The 18,666-nt window shown below is 40.2% G+C and overlaps 1 protein-coding gene across 4 annotated transcripts in view; it reads right to left on the bottom strand.

Moving 5' to 3' along the window:
- The window catches only part of sfmbt2 (Scm like with four mbt domains 2), a 69,041-nt gene that overhangs the window by 45,943 nt on the left and 4,432 nt on the right, over nt 1–18,666 (bottom strand). For 2 of the 4 annotated variants that reach the window (XM_030720125.1, XM_030720128.1), the window contains exons 1-3: nt 12,171–12,269; nt 5,801–5,976; nt 3,173–3,267 (exon numbers count right to left, since the gene is read on the bottom strand). In XM_030720125.1, the coding sequence (XP_030575985.1) occupies nt 3,173–3,267; nt 5,801–5,891 (186 nt within the window). In that variant the 5' untranslated portion in view covers nt 5,892–5,976; nt 12,171–12,269. Of the gene's footprint in view, nt 1–3,172; nt 3,268–5,800; nt 5,977–12,170; nt 12,270–12,453; nt 12,541–18,666 lie in introns of those variants that run through there. The other 2 variants (XM_030720126.1, XM_030720127.1) reach the window with 2 other exon arrangements.

Here is an 18,666-nt window from a genome sequence, read left to right as displayed (position 1 = left end):
GTGCTGTGCAAAAGTCTTGAGCCACCACTCATTACTTTGTATTTTGCTTCCAAGGAGCCAGACTCGATTGCAGCAATTGCAACTGTAAGATTTTATTTGGAGATTGGCTGCTTTTTTACTCATTTTCAAAGAATCTATTTTAAATTGTATCTTTAGACACTTTGTTACTAGCAGCCTGTCACAGAAACACATAGTTTACTCCAATTTCTTCAGCTGAATCTTCAAAAAAAAAAAAAAAAAAGGCAAAGATAACGCAATTTGACAAGCAAAAAAAGGTGATTTCAAAAGAGCAATAAGCTGAAAACATGGCATATCTTGGCATGGTGTGTTCTTAAATAATCTGAACAAGAGAGGACTCGTTGGCAACCCCTGAGCAACCTCTGGTCACTAGCAAAAAATTGTATTCCCCGGCTGGTTGGTGAGTTGTTGCGAGATTTCTGGCTATTGCTGGGCGAAAACCTCTTTGTGATCATTTAGGTGGTACACACAGGGAATACACATTTTTCCCGAGTGAGTGGTGGTTACCAGGGGGGCACTAACTAGTCTCTAGGCTTGCGCGACTAGGGCTTTAGGGAAGGGGTATTCAACTCCAGGCCTCGAGGGCCGGTGTCCTGAAGGTTTTAGATGTGTCTCTGCTTCAACACACCTGAGTCAAATATAGAAGTCATTAGCAGGACTCTGGGGAACTTGACTGGATACTGAGGAGGTAATTCAGCCATTTGATTCAGGTGTGTTGGATCAGGGACACATCTAAAACCTGCAGGACACCGGCCCTCGATGCCTGGAGTTGAATACCCCTGCTTTAGGGTGTGGCGGTACTTAGGGTCACAAAGTTAAATACTAACATGCCATACAAGACACCAAGTCAAAATGTTTTGGTCTAAAATAACTTTTAAAAATTAAGATTTTTTTTTAAACTAAATGTGTAATTTCAATTACAACATATTTTAACCATATTTCACACAGTGTTTAGTTTCAGCTTCTCTAATATTCAACTGGTCCTCAAAGAGAAACCACTTCCCCACCAGTCTTTCTGCTGTGGTTTCTGTAAGCAGACAGAAACAGTGCAATTTCCAGCTCCTAATGAATGTATTTAGGCTGGTTCAGCTTTGCCTTGTCAGTTAGGTTCATTTTTGGCATCGCAGTAGCTCTGCTGAGCTTAGCGTGAGCCTGAATAACATTTAGCAGAAAATGAATTGGCTGAACAAGTGTTGTTTTTGGGAAAAAAAAACAAAAAAAAAAAAACAGAATTCAGTTCACCCACATGTCTTGTTTGTCTGCCGAGTCAAATCAGATACTGAACAGTAACATTTAAGCAAAAAAACAAAGATAAACTGGATGTGTTGGATGGATACTAAACAAGCAGCAAGTGGATTTAACACAATAGACAGGCAACACAGCCGCTGATGGTTGACTCGAGGCTTGGCTCCGATGCCCTCCACTACGACAGACTGAACCAACTTCAGTCCAGCAAATCACAGCAAAGCAGAGCACAGCTGGCCTATAGAGTCACTGCCGAGAAAAGTACCTTCCTCCTCCACCTCCTCACTCTCAGTAAGGGTTTTCCACTTTGGAAAAATCTGCTGTTTGCATCACATCAATCATGAGTATATAGATTTCACTGCTGTGGCAAACTGTGCTGATATCTGATAATGCAGCTTTCCTCAGAATTTAAACTGTTAGCCAAGATCTGGGCATCCTGCAGAGCAGTCATGTCTAACATGCTCAGTAATTTGCCACTTTGACAAACAGCTTTTAGTGTGATTTTTGCACAAAAACTGCTAATTTTTAACATGTAAATGTTTTAAGTGTCTACTCGAAACTGTTTTACTGTCTTCGTTAAACTTCTGCACACCAAATGAGTAACTCGTTGCAAACAACTGAGAGTTTACCCCATCAAATATACAAAAGTGAAACTTGAGTCATTGAGCTTGAGCTTTTAACTTACAAGTTTTGTGTTCTGATATTAGCTACACAATAACCTTCTTAATGTCAAGCTGATGATTTCATGCAGAACTCACAGGTCTATTTGAGAGCTTTTTCAAGCAGGCATGACTGGAAGAGAGCAGCTTAAGCTGCCACACAGTATACGACTGAAAAAGATGACATGTCCAGACACCACACAAAGCACAAGCTTAATGAACAAACTCCATAAAAAAGATCAGAATCATCCCTACTGTGTTTGCAACTCTCAGACCAGGACAACTGACTCCTATTAGAGACACAAATCTTTCGAGGTCACTGGCAGATACACTTTTCTCTTTGTTTGGAAATACACTTTGTTTTGCTCGTTTGTTAATTCCACAAAAAAGACCAAAACCAACAATGAATTAAATCCATTTAAACAAGCTTTTGTTTGTGCCTCCAAAGTCTGATACAGTATATCTTAATCCTGTGACAGAAAGCTCAAAACCTACCACAAAAACACAATAATAAGCAACGCTGTTGCACTGGCTGGTATTCATTACGATGAACACACACAGTACTGTTTGTTTCCACTAAAAATCATGCTCTCTTGCTTCCCCCAACAGAAAATAGTCCTCAACAAATTCACTATTTACTCCTCTAAAGTAATACCTGCCAGGCATCCAGCTGTTTAAGGAGGTTACTGAGACTTTAAGCCCTTCCTGACTCATGTTAAGTCTTTGTGTCAGAACCAACTGGCCCGGGCCTGACAGCCACAAATAAGGCAGTCTAAGATTATCAAGGAAGACTGGTGAACACGCCGTTGATGAAGAGAAAAAAAAATGCTACAGGGGTGATACTATCATAATGTCCTAATATCATTAGAATGACTTCTTTCATTTGCCACACCTACCTCAGAGCAAGAGAACAGGAAAGACTGGGTGCGATGATAAGATTCAAATATATTCTTTGGAAAAGTGAATGAACACTCAGCCCGTATTATGGGATTTATTTGTATCTATTGTCATGTTTTCTTTGGCACTTTACTAGCTGCCTACAATCGTATTAACAAAACAATAAAAACAGCAAAGGACGCCCAACAACTTGTGCGTCACATGGAAACAAAGGCACCGAGAGTCCTCTGTTGAACTGCCCTGTTTTGGCTCTCTCCAGTGTGTTGTTAAAGGATCTCTGCATAGGGCACTTATCTATGAGGCTCTATTTAAAGGATTAAAATGTCAGGTGAAGTTTGCAGGCAGTCACTCACATGCTTGAAGTTGGTGTGAGGGGCAGCGTCGGCCCCAGTCTCCTCCAGGTACTCCTCCCAGTTAAACTCCACCTCTTCCTCCATTGAATCTGCATCTAAATGAACAAGAGTCAACTGAGCATTAACCATTAAACTCGGTGGGAGGCCAAATATACATTTTCATTTAAAAGCTAACGGATTAATACAGATGTTTAAAACAACAGTTCAGCCCACGGCTGACGCTGATGGCAACATTTTTTTTTGTTTACGTTGTTACTTATTCCCTTATTTGTGTCCAGAAAACAAGGAAATGTTACTAATAATAACAACTGGAGCTTTCAGCGCTTCATCATACTACACATTAGCTCACAGCTTTAGGGCTGAAAGTCAGTGGCCTGGGTTCGAGTCTGACCCGCGGCCCTTTGCTGCATGCCTTTTCCACCCCCGCTCTTTCTGCCTACTTCACTGTCGCACTATCCAACAAAGGCCAAAAAATAAATAAATAAAATTGTTGTTATACAACATAAACACCAGACACTACCACTGGAAAATGTCATCTTATTTATCAATAGGCCTAAACTGATGTTGGCCTGTATTTCAGTGCATCCCTAAAGCAGGTAGTAATTAAACACAGCTGTAATTTCACAGCTAATTTTGCCTAAACCCAAAATCCACAGCAAACTATCTGGAAGTGGTTCGAGTGCGCAGCATGCTACAGCTCGTCTTACATAATGTCATTAATGTTTCTCCTGAAGGTGATGGAAGCTGATGCATTCGAGGCATGCGTCAGTCCCCCCCCCCAGCAGTATGCTCCTGTGTGAGTGAAGTGTGTGAAGGCTGTGTGCGTTTCAGTGTGTACTGACTCTCTGGAGACTCCTCAGAAAACTGTGCGACTGAACCTATTCTGTGTAATGAGAGGAGATGTAGCAAACTGATGTTTTGAAGGAGTTTGTTTCTAATAGACTGAAATGTCTGCTCTTGTTTTTCTCATGAATGCACACTTACACACACTTTGGCAGTTTTTTCTTTGTATATTATTAAATTAGTACAATTCTAAAGCACAACTTGTTTCTTATCATCAACCAAAATTCAGACTTTTCACTGATGCTAAGTAGAGACTGACTCACAATGCAGAAAAAAAAAATTCTTGGAAAATGGTGCCATCACATAGTTTTTTTTTCCAGCATAGCATCTCTGACTCCATTCTTTAAAATAAGGTCAGTACATGTGAAATAATTTGCCAGGAAATTAAACAATTAATCTCTCAATTTTCAGTCTGGGCAGCATGGTGGCGCAGTGGTAAGCACTGGAAGGCCTCTCCCGCTCTCTGTGTGGAGTTTGCATGCTCTCCCCGTGCTTGCGTGGGTTTCCTCAGGGTACTCCCACAGTCCAAAAACATGCGCATACTGGGGTTAGGTTAATTGGCTACTCTAAATTGCTCATAGGTGTGAATGTGAGTGTGAAAGGTTGTTTGTCTCTCTGTGTTGGCCCTGCGACAGGCTGGCAACCTGTTCAGGGTGTACCGTGCCTCTCGCCCTATGACAGCTGGGATAGGCTCCAGCCCCCCCGCGACCCTGACCAGGATGAGCGGAAGCGAATGGATGGATGGATGGAATTTTCAGTCCAATTGCAGCAATAAGTATGCATGTTATACATAAAAATAAAGAATACTGGCTAATATATGAGCCCTGTTACAGGCTGGCACACATCAAAGAGTCTGATAAGCAAGAAGGATAACAACATTTGTGAGGTGGTTAAACAGATCGCTTTCTTGCATGCAACACTTAACTACTAACTGAAATGATTATGTGATAAGAGCAGATGCTGCAAGTGTGCTATTAAAATAAAAAAAACCTTTGTCCGAAAATATAATCAAAAGAGGAACTGACAACATTTCAGGTGACAAAGAGGCCGTTTTCTATAGATAGGAACACCTGAGCCTTGCACTGTGTGGTTTTTGTTTGTAAACCTCTGTATACTCTCACTCAAAGTTAGATAAACTAAATTAAAGTATCTTCACTTCGCCCACCGATAGGTGGAGGGAGGTACAAAGAACAATTGATTACATATCGGTGGTGATCTGGATCCAGGAATTTTTAAAAGGATTCTTTATCATTGTGAGATAGGGACAAGATTCACAATCATCTTGAAAAGTTGAAAAACATGATTTATGTGTATATATATATATATATATATATATATATATATTTTTTTTTTTTTTTTTTTTTAAGTAAAGCGCATCTCTGTATATTTACTACACCCTCAAAATGTGTCATATCAAGCTGAGAGCAGGCTTACAAAGAACAGTATGGGTGCCGATGTTCCAACGTGCGTCAGGCATCTTTAAATATACGGGAAAAAAAAACTACAGACTCCTAGTGACTAAGCCATGAGTACATGGAAAATGAATCTGAGCAAAAAAACAGCCAATGGAGCCTTATAGCAGAGCTAAAATTAAAATCTGCAGACTTAACAGAATCAGAAGGTGACACAGATGGGACAAGATGCCGTTTCACGTTTCCTGTCTTATCGAAGAGATTCCTCACGTGCATTTTTAAATCCATGTCAACCATAACAATCTGTTGATCTGTTGAGGGCTGCATCATGAAACCACCTTGGCCATATAAAGAAAATGCTTCTGGGTCTTACCTGTGTTCATCTCTTCTTCTTTCCCATTGGTTGGATAGTGTGGCTTCACTGTAGTGAGGGCCAGCGGCTGCTCCTGAGTGCGAGACTGCATCCTGCCCCTTCGACTTCCTGGTGAGCATTAACCTTTAAACCTGAGATGTTTCAATTCACAGCATCTCTCGCCTTCCTCAACAGCCCTGCAGCAGAAGAGATAAATTCAATCAAAGCTCTAATTTAATCAGATAATTTTCAAACTGCCCTCTGTCCAGAATAGTCCAAGATCCTTCCAGGAAACAGAAGATTTTTACTGCTCTTCACTTACAGTAACACGAACGGAACAACAAAGTTCACAAAAACTTTGAGGTCTGCACAAATAAACAAGTACTATTATAATGTGGATTTCCTCAGAAATTGTGCACGCTGTATTTCCAGTTTCTTAAGAATAAACAAAAGAAGAAGTGGCCGGTTACCACAAGCAGCAGCAGCAGTCACTTTGTCTTAATGACCCCAAAAGAAAAGAAAGCCACTTTGAGAAAATTAACGCATCAGCAGATATTTCCAAAGAACCAAAAAGCACACTGGTTTTCTCCATAATTAAAATCCAGTGAAAAACTTTCTGACCCTCCTCAACATCTTCTGCCTGTGTGCCTTTCCAATACCCTGCATGCTGCATGTATTTGCATATCACAGCAAAACTGCATCAGATAACCAGTCAGAGTGAAACAAAGTAGAAAAACTGGAATAACACAACCAAGCAAACAGGTCGACAAATAAGTGTGACTAGAAAATATGCATACAGGTATCTGAGGTGAGAGAATAACACAGAAGTGCAGAATCATGTAACTGTAACTGCATATGGAAGACAAAGGAAGAAATACTGCCTGACTGTAAATATGTATTTCTGACACATAATGAAGGATGCTGAGCTGTGTAACACTGAGCTGTAATGACCATAACCACACTCCTTTTTTATCTTTTCTATCATTAGTTAAGTAAATGTGTTAACTGTGTATTGTTTGTGAAAGGGAGAACTAAAAACAGCTGACTCTGGATATTAAGTTTGAATCTTTTTCTCATGGCTTTCTGTTAGTAAAAAAAAAAAAAAGAAGAAGACACCTGTAGACATTGTTGCCACTTGCTAGACTTCTTTTGTCTGCAATCCTGCTAACAATGCAAACCCTAACAGGTAAAACATGGTTCTAGGTGTTGATTAGCAAACTTCACCCTGCTGTTCAAAGGTTAGTTTTTTTTTTTTTCCTACTCACAAAACTCAAATCTAAATCTAAATGTGACTGAGCGGCCTGTTTTATGTATCACTGTTTTTCTTTAGTCAGCTAATCCCTTTAGCCGTTTCACCACTTCCACATCGACTAGTAAACTGTTTAGGCTATAACTATCACTAAATCATGCAAAAATATAGCAACATTTTCACAGAGTCCTCCTTAAATGTCTTGTCTGTGTCAACCATGAGTGCACTCACAGTAGGGCCGTTCTGTGTGGAGTTTGGATCTTCTCCTCGTGCCTTAATGTATATTCACAGCATCAAAAACATGCTAAGTTAATTCTCCCATTGCTGTGACTTTGACCGAGGCACCTGCTCACATCTGGAGCTGGTGCACAGTTGCCGCCTACTGCCGATCACAGCTCAGATAGGTGACATGCAGAGAATGATTTCCTACAGGAATCAATAAAGGATATCTTACTCTTTAGCCCTCTTGTACAAAAACAGAGAAAATTAGCAAATCCTACAACTGGAGGAGCTGCTTAGGAACAACTGACTATCACTCCTTGCAGTGTATCATTTAATTTGTATAAATACACTTAAAAAGCCAGGACAGCAGCAGATGTTAAAAGTGATGCTTTTTTTTTTTTTTTTAAGTGGTATTTTAAGCCATAAAGCTCAGGCAGTCCCAAAATGAAAACCTAAAGGAATACAAGACAAATGTATGAATAAAACAAACAAAAGGAATCAACACTATGCAAAAGTTCATTATCCTCACAACAACAGGCTATGTTTGTCACTTGCCTGGTGGTTGTTCTTGGTCAGGCAGTCACATCACCAGTGAATCACTCACCAACTTACACCCACTTTCAACAACCTGGCAATTAGAGCTGAGGAACGCTGCCGTCACACAGCGATCCTCAATCAAAACGAAAACAACTCCAAGTTCACGGGGTGGCACCCTCAACTTTGACAATCAATATCCAAAAGAGCAGAAAATACTCCGTGATTAGCCGAGGCACCCGACCTGATGTGCGCCCATGCGGGGGGAAAATAAATAAAACACAATTATGAGGATGCATACAACAATCCTCCGATGAGAACAGATTGAAGTCCTGCTTCCAAAAAGAGCCTTAAAATCCACAGAAAATGGAAACACTTGAGCTCCTGTTTGAGCTGCGAGTGTGTGTAGAGCCGTGAGGCTGCAGTACAAAGGCTGTGACAGTCTCCACAACTAACTGTGTGTCTGTGTGTGTGTGTGTGTGTGTGTGTGTGTGCCATCCCCCACCACAGAATACACACCCCCTGACGTCCCACAGTGGCTCCGGCGTACATCCATTGCGTAAACAACACGCTGAGCTAATTTGGCTCACATGACGCTGCTGTTTGCTGCCCTTCTCCCCCACTCACTGCCTAAGTGCACTACAATCTTCAGCACTGATACATCACTGTCGTCAGCAGCCTTCCACAGCTCTCATTAAACTCATCAGACTGCTCAAACACTGCTATCAAACAGTAGGAGGAGGAGAAACTCTCGCAATGGTTTCTTTTTCTTAAAAAAAAAAAAAAACCTTCAATGTCACATTCACTCTACATCAGCTTATTTCAACACTTCAGCAAAACAACACGAAGCCTGACTGACATCTTTTAAATACTTTTTATGGTTAATGATTTTAAAAACAGAAAAAAAAAAATCATATGTTGAATATCTCCAGGGTTTTTGAGCTGATGTGAAAATGGGACCCAGAGCAATACAAGAGCTGTGTGCAATAACTATTAGCAATTTACACACTAACCTATTAACCGCTTAAGTTAAAGGCTACTGTCTGTTGACTATTTTACTTAATAATCCAACATTTCAAACACACTTTCTCTTCTATCCATGAAACAGATATGTAAAATGTTTTGGTTTGTTTCCAGTCTTTACTTCCACCCAATCAACATTATAAATGAAGGGAAGTTACAGCCACGAAACAATGAGCCAGTAACACTGGTGTTATTGAACCTGTTCTCAACACTCCCATCTAATTTGTTTCAACAGAAATAAAGCACAACAGATCCTGCATACAGACTAGGGGGCTCTGCTGCACCCCCCTTTTTGAGCCATTTTACTTCAATACTGTAGGTCATTTTCTCTGAACTGAAAACAGAGAGTTAGCTCTGCGGTTAAAGAAACTTTGAGCTTTAATTTGAGGGCTTTAGCAACCACATGAGATGAAAAGTGGAGCAACTGCAGCCCTATCATTGTCCACCTGCACTTCCCTGAAATTGGAAGCAGAATGTATGAAAAAGGACCAACCGTTCCCCACACTAATTAGCTCACTACGTGATGAGAACACCTTTGAAACATTTAAGCTGAAAGTTTTATTTTCAGTACGCTGGAAGTCAAAGACAAAAAACAGGAAATGTGTCATTGTTCAAATACTTATGGCTTCCATTGCTCATTTCCCTAGAAGTCACTCCACATATTTATTATCCTTGTAAACTTTTGAATATGCTCTGGAATAAAAGGTCACACATGCTCATTTTATCAAATAGAGGAGTTCCCAGGGCTCTTGAGGAAAGAAAGCCCACATTTACGTGCTTATAGGCATTTTACAATTAGTTTTCACAAGACAGAGCTTTTAAAATTAATTTCTATGCATGTAAAAGTTTGCAAACACGGAAACAAACCCCTCCCTCGATCATCTTCCATAAAATGACATATTACAATTAATCACTTTTCTACACTGACAACTCCATACAAGAGCAAGCTGAGTTCTCTCTTAAATCGGTCTCTCAGTAGACAAACAAGTTTTTAAACCCCGAGGGATGGAAAACCATCCACAGCCATTTTCCTGACTCTGTGTCTCAATGTTTGGAGCATTTATTATTATTATTAACTATTATTATTATTTAATGGTAGTTCTGCATCTGTACTTGATGAAGCCTGCTGACCTGCAGCCTCCTGGAGGAAACAGCCCAGATTGGTCACCAGGGGATTAAACTGGTCTGCGAGTGTTTAATCTCAGACGCAGGGCATTTGTGCCCCAATTGTCTCGGATTGAGAAGAGGTTTTTTTTTTAATTGATTAGCCCCTGATGGGGCGCTCGGGCATCCACGTGCTGTCCTCCTGCCTTTCTCTAAAGCCATCCATGCCAAAGATTTAATAGGGGATTTAGGAGCTTAACTACCACTGCATGGGCTTGGGTTTTATTGCATTACTCCGTATTAGGTTCTCCTCTTTTAGACCCATCCAAGAGTTGTTTCCTCTTGGCAACAGGATGTCTTCATATAACAATTTGTCCTCTGTTTCTAACTCTTGATTCCTGCTGTTTTAACATAGAGCACACAATGCATCCAGTGTGCTTTACTCCCCAATTACAACTGCCTGTGATCACTCACTGAGACTGTAAGTATAAAATGATGAAGCACAGACAGCATCTGCCCCTCAGGACCACAAATAAATAAATAAGTAAATAAAAGAGAGAGGAAGCCAGGGGTGAAACTCCCTCATCCCAGAACTTTCTTACAACTTCCTACAAAACACACTTGCATAACATGTACAGCCTGCAGCTCAGGGACTTTGGAAAGCAGGAGGAGAAGATGATATTTGCCTAAGTCCTCCCCTTATTCAAATACAGGGGAGTTAGTGTGCCACCAACAGAAAGAAAGAAAGAAAGAAAGAAAGAAAGAAAGAAAGAAAGAAAGAAAGAAAGAATCCAGTTTTTTTCTGTCGTTCTATCTTTGCTTCCCTTATCTGTGCAGAATATGTGATTGCTTTTTCCCCTGAAACATTCACAGTTGATTAGCATACAATGCCTTATCAAAGCACAGTGAGGTGATAAATGGCAGTTGGATGGCTCTTGTAGAAGAAAATAAATAAATAAAAGCCAAACCACCAATAATGAGTAGCTCGTGACTCGTATTGATCTCTACCATGGAGAAAATGGATCATATATATTTTACATTTATGGCCATGTTCTCATTTCACCCCCTTTAAAAGTGCTCGTTTTAGGCGTTTTCCCTTTATCCGCACGCCTGCGCTCACGCATTCCCACTCAGCGTCGTGGAAAAAAATATCTTTGGAGCCACAAGAAGTCTAAAAGCATGATTTATTCATACTGAACGTCTATCTTGGGCTCCGTTACGCGCAGTCTTTATTGTTTCTGCTCATTATGGTGACGAATTTAATCTGGAGGTGGAATCCTCTGGAATATTGCAAAGCCAGTAAAACCCCGGATTTTGCGAAGCAGCCCGAAAAAGAGAGAGGAAAAAAAGGCGAAATAATTAAATAAATACGCCTGCGGTTTTACCCAATTATCTGCTTAATCATAGCAAAAAAAAAAAAAAAAAAGAAAATGTCCCTCCAGAGAAAACAATACACCGCGAAAGAAAGTATCCTCGCCCGACTGTGCCAACATCAACATATTAATCTAAGACTGCAGGGGAGGGGGGGAATGCGGGATAAAATCATCCTGTTGGTTTTCTGAGGGAAAAACAGTATTAACCTGACACAGTGCGATCTAGAAGCATCGAATGAGCCGCAGCATTTTTGATAAAAGTGAAAGAGGAAACGTTAAGTGCACATAAGGAAGATGAGGCTGTGAGGGGTGTAGCCGACCAGCAGGCTGGCTGGCACTCCGGTCATGTACTTTGCACACTCAAAACTGCAGCGGAAAAAAACTCCCACGGAGTTGCCAAATGCACACTTTGAATTTAATTGATTAAACCTCGTCCATGTCCACCAAAAGAAACCGAACCGGGCGCGTTATCTGCCGTCGTTTTATTTTTTCCTCGTTCAAAGATTTTAAGGCGCAGTTTTCCCCCTACGAACACCATAACCCGCCATGTTGAAAGTGGTTTGACATTTTGGCAGTGTCCGGTATTTTCCGAAGGCTTTTACGCACCTAAAGGTGACGGAAAAAAATCCCACATGACTCATCTATATAAGAATGACGACAATAAGTCATTTCTGGCGTTAATCTCTAAAAACAACTTCGTGCTCACGCCAAACAAAATTGCGTCGCGGCCATAAAACAGAGCATAAAAACACATTAAATAACACGCCAGCAGCGACTCAGTGCATTTTTTTCCTGCGAATTATATTAATTTATGTTATTTTCAAAACAGTTAATGGCACAACACATGTTAACAGAGGCAAGAAAACAACGCAATAAACGATATTACCGAGAGTGCCACGAGACAGTGTCCTCCCCGCCGGTGAAAGCTTTTAATTACAGCGCGTGCGAGACACTTTGAGCAACTTGGGCTCGCGAACGAAAGCTCGCGACTATATTTTCGCGTTTCTACAGAAACCGCCTCTGGAGCACTTCGCTGTTTCAAAGCGGAGGAGGAGAAAAAATAACTCTGCCTGTGTTTATTTCACCGATACAACGAAAACAATAAAAAAAAAAACGCTGCAGCCCCGAAAAAGCCCCCCCAGGACCGCCGGCGCCGTCACCTGTCTTACCTGTCCAAGTTTTTTTTTTGTCGCCTCTCCTTCTCGTGACCCCACTGTTTTCTCTCTCTCTCTCTCTCTCTCTCTCTCTCTCTCTCTCTCCCTCTCTCCCTCTCTCTCTCTCTCCCTCTCCGTTCGCGCGAGCTACGCCAGCGACGTCTTTCAATATGGCATCTCCCATCTGCGCATGTCCAAAAAACATCTACAGATATTTTCAAGTCAGCTCCTTCATTGACCTTTCAGCGCAGTAGCAAAAAAACAAAAACAAAAAATGTTTCTTCAGCCTTTTATAAAAATGGAACCGACACCTACAACCCAAAACGGAGCTGCGTTTTACTGCAGAGGAACATCCTCCACACTAAAACTTATGCAGATATAATGGAGACAATCAATTTAAAGACCTTTTTTAAGTATATAAAATTTAAATAAACTATATATGTTGTGTAAAAGCTGCCATTTGACCCACTACCCAGACCCATTTTTCTTTATCTGTATAGTTACAGTTTTATTATTAACAGGAAGATAAACTATGACCCCATATAATCACATGTAAAGCACAGTTTAAATGGTCGTTCTTTTAAGGAGGTATACACGAGAATAGTTAACTGTAACAGCAGCACAGCGTGCATCATCTTAATCAGCTGCTTATGTGCATGAAAAAGCGTGAAAAGTCAGTCATTTACTCGTCGTGAGCTGCTTCTCTCAGTTCCATTTGACTTTTTTTTTTTCCTTCATTTTGGACATCTCTACCCCACCACTCTCCCCCTCCCCAATAAGTTCTTCAGAAATAGCCTTGAGATTTTTTTTTTTTTAATAATCCAGAGCTAAATCTTATCAAAGTCGACACTATCCTCTAGCGGTAGGAGCGCATTGCATCAGCTGGGGAGGCGAGGCGGTCGCGCGTAGAGCTCAAAGGTTGGCATGCATTTTCAGAAAGATCTGGAAACGGTCAGATATTAACAAACTGTGATGGGAAGTTAGTCCCAGTGGAAGGCAGCGCATGGTGAAAGTTTTATGGTGTGGAAATAAACTGAACTTTCAGCCTGGCTTATTGCCCGGAAAGTGAAAGATACGCAGCGCTGTGACGCCCTTGTGGCGTTTCTTCTTTTTTGGGGGGTGGGGGGCATTTCTAAAAGAGGTTTCAGTGAAGTTAAAGAAGGTTCCTCTTTAACCGCTGCTCCTGACCTTTGTAAACAGTAAGCCTCTGCGTGAGTACTTACCCACTATCCATTTTGGACTTTTGAATGTAGGTGGACATTTTTTGGGAATTCCTTATAAAGAAGTCATATTTCCCTTACTTTAGTCATATGATGACAAATAGGGTGTTTCTGTGTGTTCCACTCTTTTGTGGGACTGCAAAGCATTTTTATCCTTTGTCCCACGAGACACTGTCCCAAAGTTTTATTGACTGATGTTTATTCAGCTACAAAATATGTCCTGACCTATTCGGCAAAAAAAAAAAAAAAAAAGGATCGTTTGCCAAAAAAGTGATTTCCGGTATTTCCCAAACAATTTAAACTATTGTAAACGACTTGCTGGTCTCTAATCTTTCAAACACATCTGAAACAGATCTCACATCAATGATATGAAGTCATTTTGAGATAGAAAGTACATCTCTGTCACAAGGTAGGAGCTGCGATCAGTTTTTGGCAGAGTCCTTTATTCATCTCATAGACATTAAAACAGAGATTGGCCAAGAGGGCAGCAGAAATTGCAACACATATAACTACAGCCCATTTACCAGTATACACAAATATATTACACCAAAAAAAAAAAAAGTAGAAACATGTGCAATCCCTTTTTGACAAACAGCAGCTCAGATGACAGTTTATTACTTATCAAAACTAAATAAAAATAAACTGGATTCCATTATGTTTGGAAAATTGGAACAAAGTCCATTTACCCTTTGATATGATCGATGCCAAAACTTTACCTGCACAGTTTGTGCGTGTTTTAAACGACCCCTCAGCTTTAACAACATAAACACAACCAAACTCTTTGCTCGAGACTTATATTATTTTGTGTATTTGATCACACTGCTCATAAAAGGAAAATGCAATACAGGTCTTCCATGGGCGAATATAACTAGGTAATGTATTCATTTTCAGGGCATAAAAAGGGTAACATGGTTATATGTTTGCCTTGATTTGACATGTTGAAACTATTTGAATGATTAAAGAATCTTATATTTCACAAATGAGACTAACAGAGTTAATAAAGAGACACAGATCAGTATATCTGTGAAGTGCATAAATGGAAAGTGCAGGACTTCTGGAAAGGTTCCTTGTGATCCACACAAGTGAGTAACCTAAAACTGTTGCGCAATCATGTCTGAAGAATTAATCCCTGCGTAACCCCTGGTTATACTTGTGTAGGTGTCGTTTGATATGCACAAGAGAAACCAAAACCGCGGATTCCTAATGTGTGGTTTCGGGTCCAAAGCCACCTGGAAAAGGTGGAAATTGGTAACATAACCTGTTAACCAGGGCATTTCTTATTAAACGGGTAAAGGGATAAGAAACGGAATCGATTTGTGTTTGTTTAAAAAAAAAATTAATCCATTTATATTTAGGAATCAAACATAATCTCAGTCAGCTATGGTGGTCGAAAAGCTGATTTGCTTTATTTTAAGGGGCAATCTGCTAAAACCAAATAAAACGAATGTCTTTCTGCACAACAAGTAAAAACGCACTCGACATAAAAGCTGCGTTCAAGATTTTTAATTTGAAACTTGTAGCGGGAAGTTCGGTGTTGTATTTACAGCAGATCTGCTCCGTGGAGACACAAAGGAGTCCTGTAAAAAACACGAGAAGAGGCGCTGGTGCTGGTGGGATGCCACTCGTGGAACAGATGGTTGAAGCGTGCGCCGTGCCCCATTAATCTGCCAGAGAAGAAGCTTTTCCAAGCGCGCGGGAGACAGGATTATGCCTCCATTTGCACGTACACGCGCACGCACACAAACACGGATGGCACGTGCGAGTCGTGCATCATGAGCACGCGGCCTGTCTGCACGCCGCGGGGGCGTTTCCAGGACTTTCTAAGTGGGGAGGCGCAGGTGGGACCAAAAACAAGGCGCACAGGAAATCATAATTATTGTAAATAAAAACACATGGGCGCAATTTTCCGGCTCATGCGCTTCCCTGCACCCTGTTACATGAAAAGAAGCGCTGCTCACACATTTAAACACAGATAACTTTGTGCTGGATGATTGTTTTGAAAGTGTAAAAATACTTAAAAAGTGAAAAAAAAAGACCCTTTATTCAAGTAAAAGTTATAATCCTACTTCAGTATCCCAACAGCGCACAAGCTGTATATTTAAAGTAATTAAAGTGAACACACTCGTGTGTAGAATGGCACTTTTCAGTCATTCAATTCAGTTAAATTGATTTTTATTTCTATAGCACCAGATCATAACAAACAGTCGCTCCAAGGCGCTTTACACTGTAAGGTGAAGACCATACAATGATTACAGATAATAGAACAATTAAAATGACTCGCTATGAGCAGCACTTGGTGACAGTGGGAAGGAAAAACTCCCTTTAACAGGAAGAAACCTGCAGCAGAACCAGGCTCAGGGAGGGGCAGTCATCTGCTGCCGCCAGCTGGGGGTGGACAGAGGGAGATGGGACAAAAGACACAGTGAAATCATATACAATAGGATCATTGCACTGATGTTTTTAAACATTCACTGTGATGGTCCCCTCTGTCTTATTATCCCTGTGTCTTCACTTCCTGTTTATTAAGGCTTACAGTTTGTGTCCTCTATTTGTGGACTTATGGTTTGCCTTATGTTACATCTGCCTGGTTGTGAGTCTGCATTTGGATCCCTTTACCTGCAGCTAACGACACTTATGTCTTGCTGGGTAGCTTGATTTGGCATTTGCGTCAGGAAGAACATCCGGCATAAAAATCTGCCAAAGCAAATATGCAGAGCTATCTGCTGTGGTGGCCACTCGTGAATAAGGGAACAGCCAAAGTAGTTTATCTGCAACATAGTAAGAAACTATCCATCCATCCATCCATCCATTTTCTTCTGCTTATCCTGTTCAGGGTCGCGGGGTGGCTGGACACTGGGCGAGAGGCAGAGTGCACTAACATTTTAAAATAAATAGTATGGAGTACCAAGTGCAATGTTTGCATCCAAAATAATGTTGAGAAAAAACAGATAGTTTCTATTTGTGCTTTTATCCTTCACTGAAAGAATAGCAGTACTCTAGTCCAGTGGAATGAGGGGTGGGGGAGCAGTCATATTTCAGGCGGGGGTGGGCTGCACTGTTAAATGATTCTTAAAGTGGGGGTCCATCAGCCAACTCATTTTTAAGGCTTTCCATAAACAGTCTGGGTTTGTATGATGGTTTTGTTGTAAACTAAACTGATTGATTTTATAGCTGATTATGTTGAGGTTATAGTTGCTTCCAATCAGCCACAACTGCAGGAGTTTTTGGCTAAACATGAACCTGATGGATAGAATAAAAAGTCTGTTAGTGACAGTGAATGTTACTGCATTACTACAGAATACAGTTTGTATTGGAGAAACAGCTCAGTCTAAAGTTAATTAAGGACTTCTGCTGAAGGCTAATGTCACTCTCCTCAGTTTTAAACCTGCTCTTATGTATCCATCATGACTTATATGGAACTCACAGTAATGTGCCTGCAATCCACCTTTCAGTAACTGCATTTATCCATTATGTCCTGTTTGCACAGTAATCTATGCGTAGATCAGGGCTGGTTCCGGGATTTCCAGAATAGGTTTGGCACAGCGGGCTGACATAAAATTAAACATTAACTTCAACTATTTAGACCCTTTCCTCAAGTAATAATATATTTAAGTAACTGTCCAGAAGCTTTCCATCAAAATATACTGAAAGTACGTAAAATAAAAAAATTAAGAAAATATTAATAAAAATACTTTTTGGCATCGGTAGGGGAACAGCAGCAGCCAATCATATTTCAGGGATGTGCCTGAGGTCTTAGGTTCGCCCTGGGGCTTCATGGGACAACAGGTAAGTATAATTTAATGTAGGGTTAAATATATAGAGTTATACTATTATATCATATTTCATATAAAATAGTCTAAGCCTTTTATTTTATCGGAAGCTACCAAAAGATTTCTTTTGTTACATCCTCATGTGGGCCAGCGATTTGCCCGTCACACGCATCACCGAGTACAGCTCTGAAACACACACACACACACACACACACACACACACACACACACACACACACTGGATCAATATCGCGCACATTAAAGAAATTCTGCTGTGAGAAAGCTGCGTTAATTCAACCGAACAATAACAGGAAGTTTGACTAATTTCACTTCAAAATAAAACGTCAACCTTAAGAGAAAACGTGCTGAAGAAAATGACTGACTAAAAGACAGCTAGGTGGGAAGGAGTCACATTAATAATATTTTTTTTTAAAACAAAGCAAAAAAAAAACAAAACAACTTTTTTGTAAATAGTTTTCCAAAAAGGGTGATTAGCAACATATAATTCAGGGTGGTGTCAGAAAAGGTATTTTTGTGCATTTAATGTGAAGATGTAAAAACTATTTTAAAACACAAAAAAGGTGATATTGTATTGTTTATATTCTGTGCTCTATGATTGTAGCTGTGCAGATGGAAGTCCATGAATGCTGAAAAGCTCAGAAATAAAATGTGATTGACAGCTGAGGTCAGGCAGGAGTCTCCGTGGACTATGATGACACTGTGAACTGTAGTGAGAGCAATGAGCAGGTGGAAGAGAAATGATCTGTTGTGGTGACCACTAACAGGAGCATCCATATTTTCCATCCATAACATATTTTAATGAAAAACTAGTAGGTTTTTAAATAGGAAGAACTATAAACTTTAATGTGTTTCAAAAAACACAACATACGAAGTGATTTATATTTTAGTCCATGGCTGCTCTCATTAATCCTCTAATTGCTCATTTAACTGACCACAAATCTTTCTTATTGTTTTAGTCATTCTTTTCTTTTCATTATTCTCTATGTAAGTTGTTCTTATTAATGAAATAAAATAACTGATAAGCATGCCAGCTGGTTTGAAATGGGAAAATGGGTTCTCTCTTTGCATGAATATTTAAGGTTACATACAGCCCAAATTAGGCCATATTTCAATTATTGTGAAATAAGTTTGTTAATACTTTGCACAATTTGTACACTCTGTGTACACTAAGCAGTTTTATTCACTACTTTAAATACACTTATTAAGCTTTTTTTTAA

The sequence above is a fragment of the Archocentrus centrarchus genome, chromosome 23 (genome assembly GCF_007364275.1).
Source record: "Archocentrus centrarchus isolate MPI-CPG fArcCen1 chromosome 23, fArcCen1, whole genome shotgun sequence".
Taxonomy (NCBI): domain Eukaryota; kingdom Metazoa; phylum Chordata; class Actinopteri; order Cichliformes; family Cichlidae; genus Archocentrus; species Archocentrus centrarchus.
Note: the sequence above shows the minus strand (reverse complement) of the source record. Positions and strands in the feature narration are given on the sequence as shown.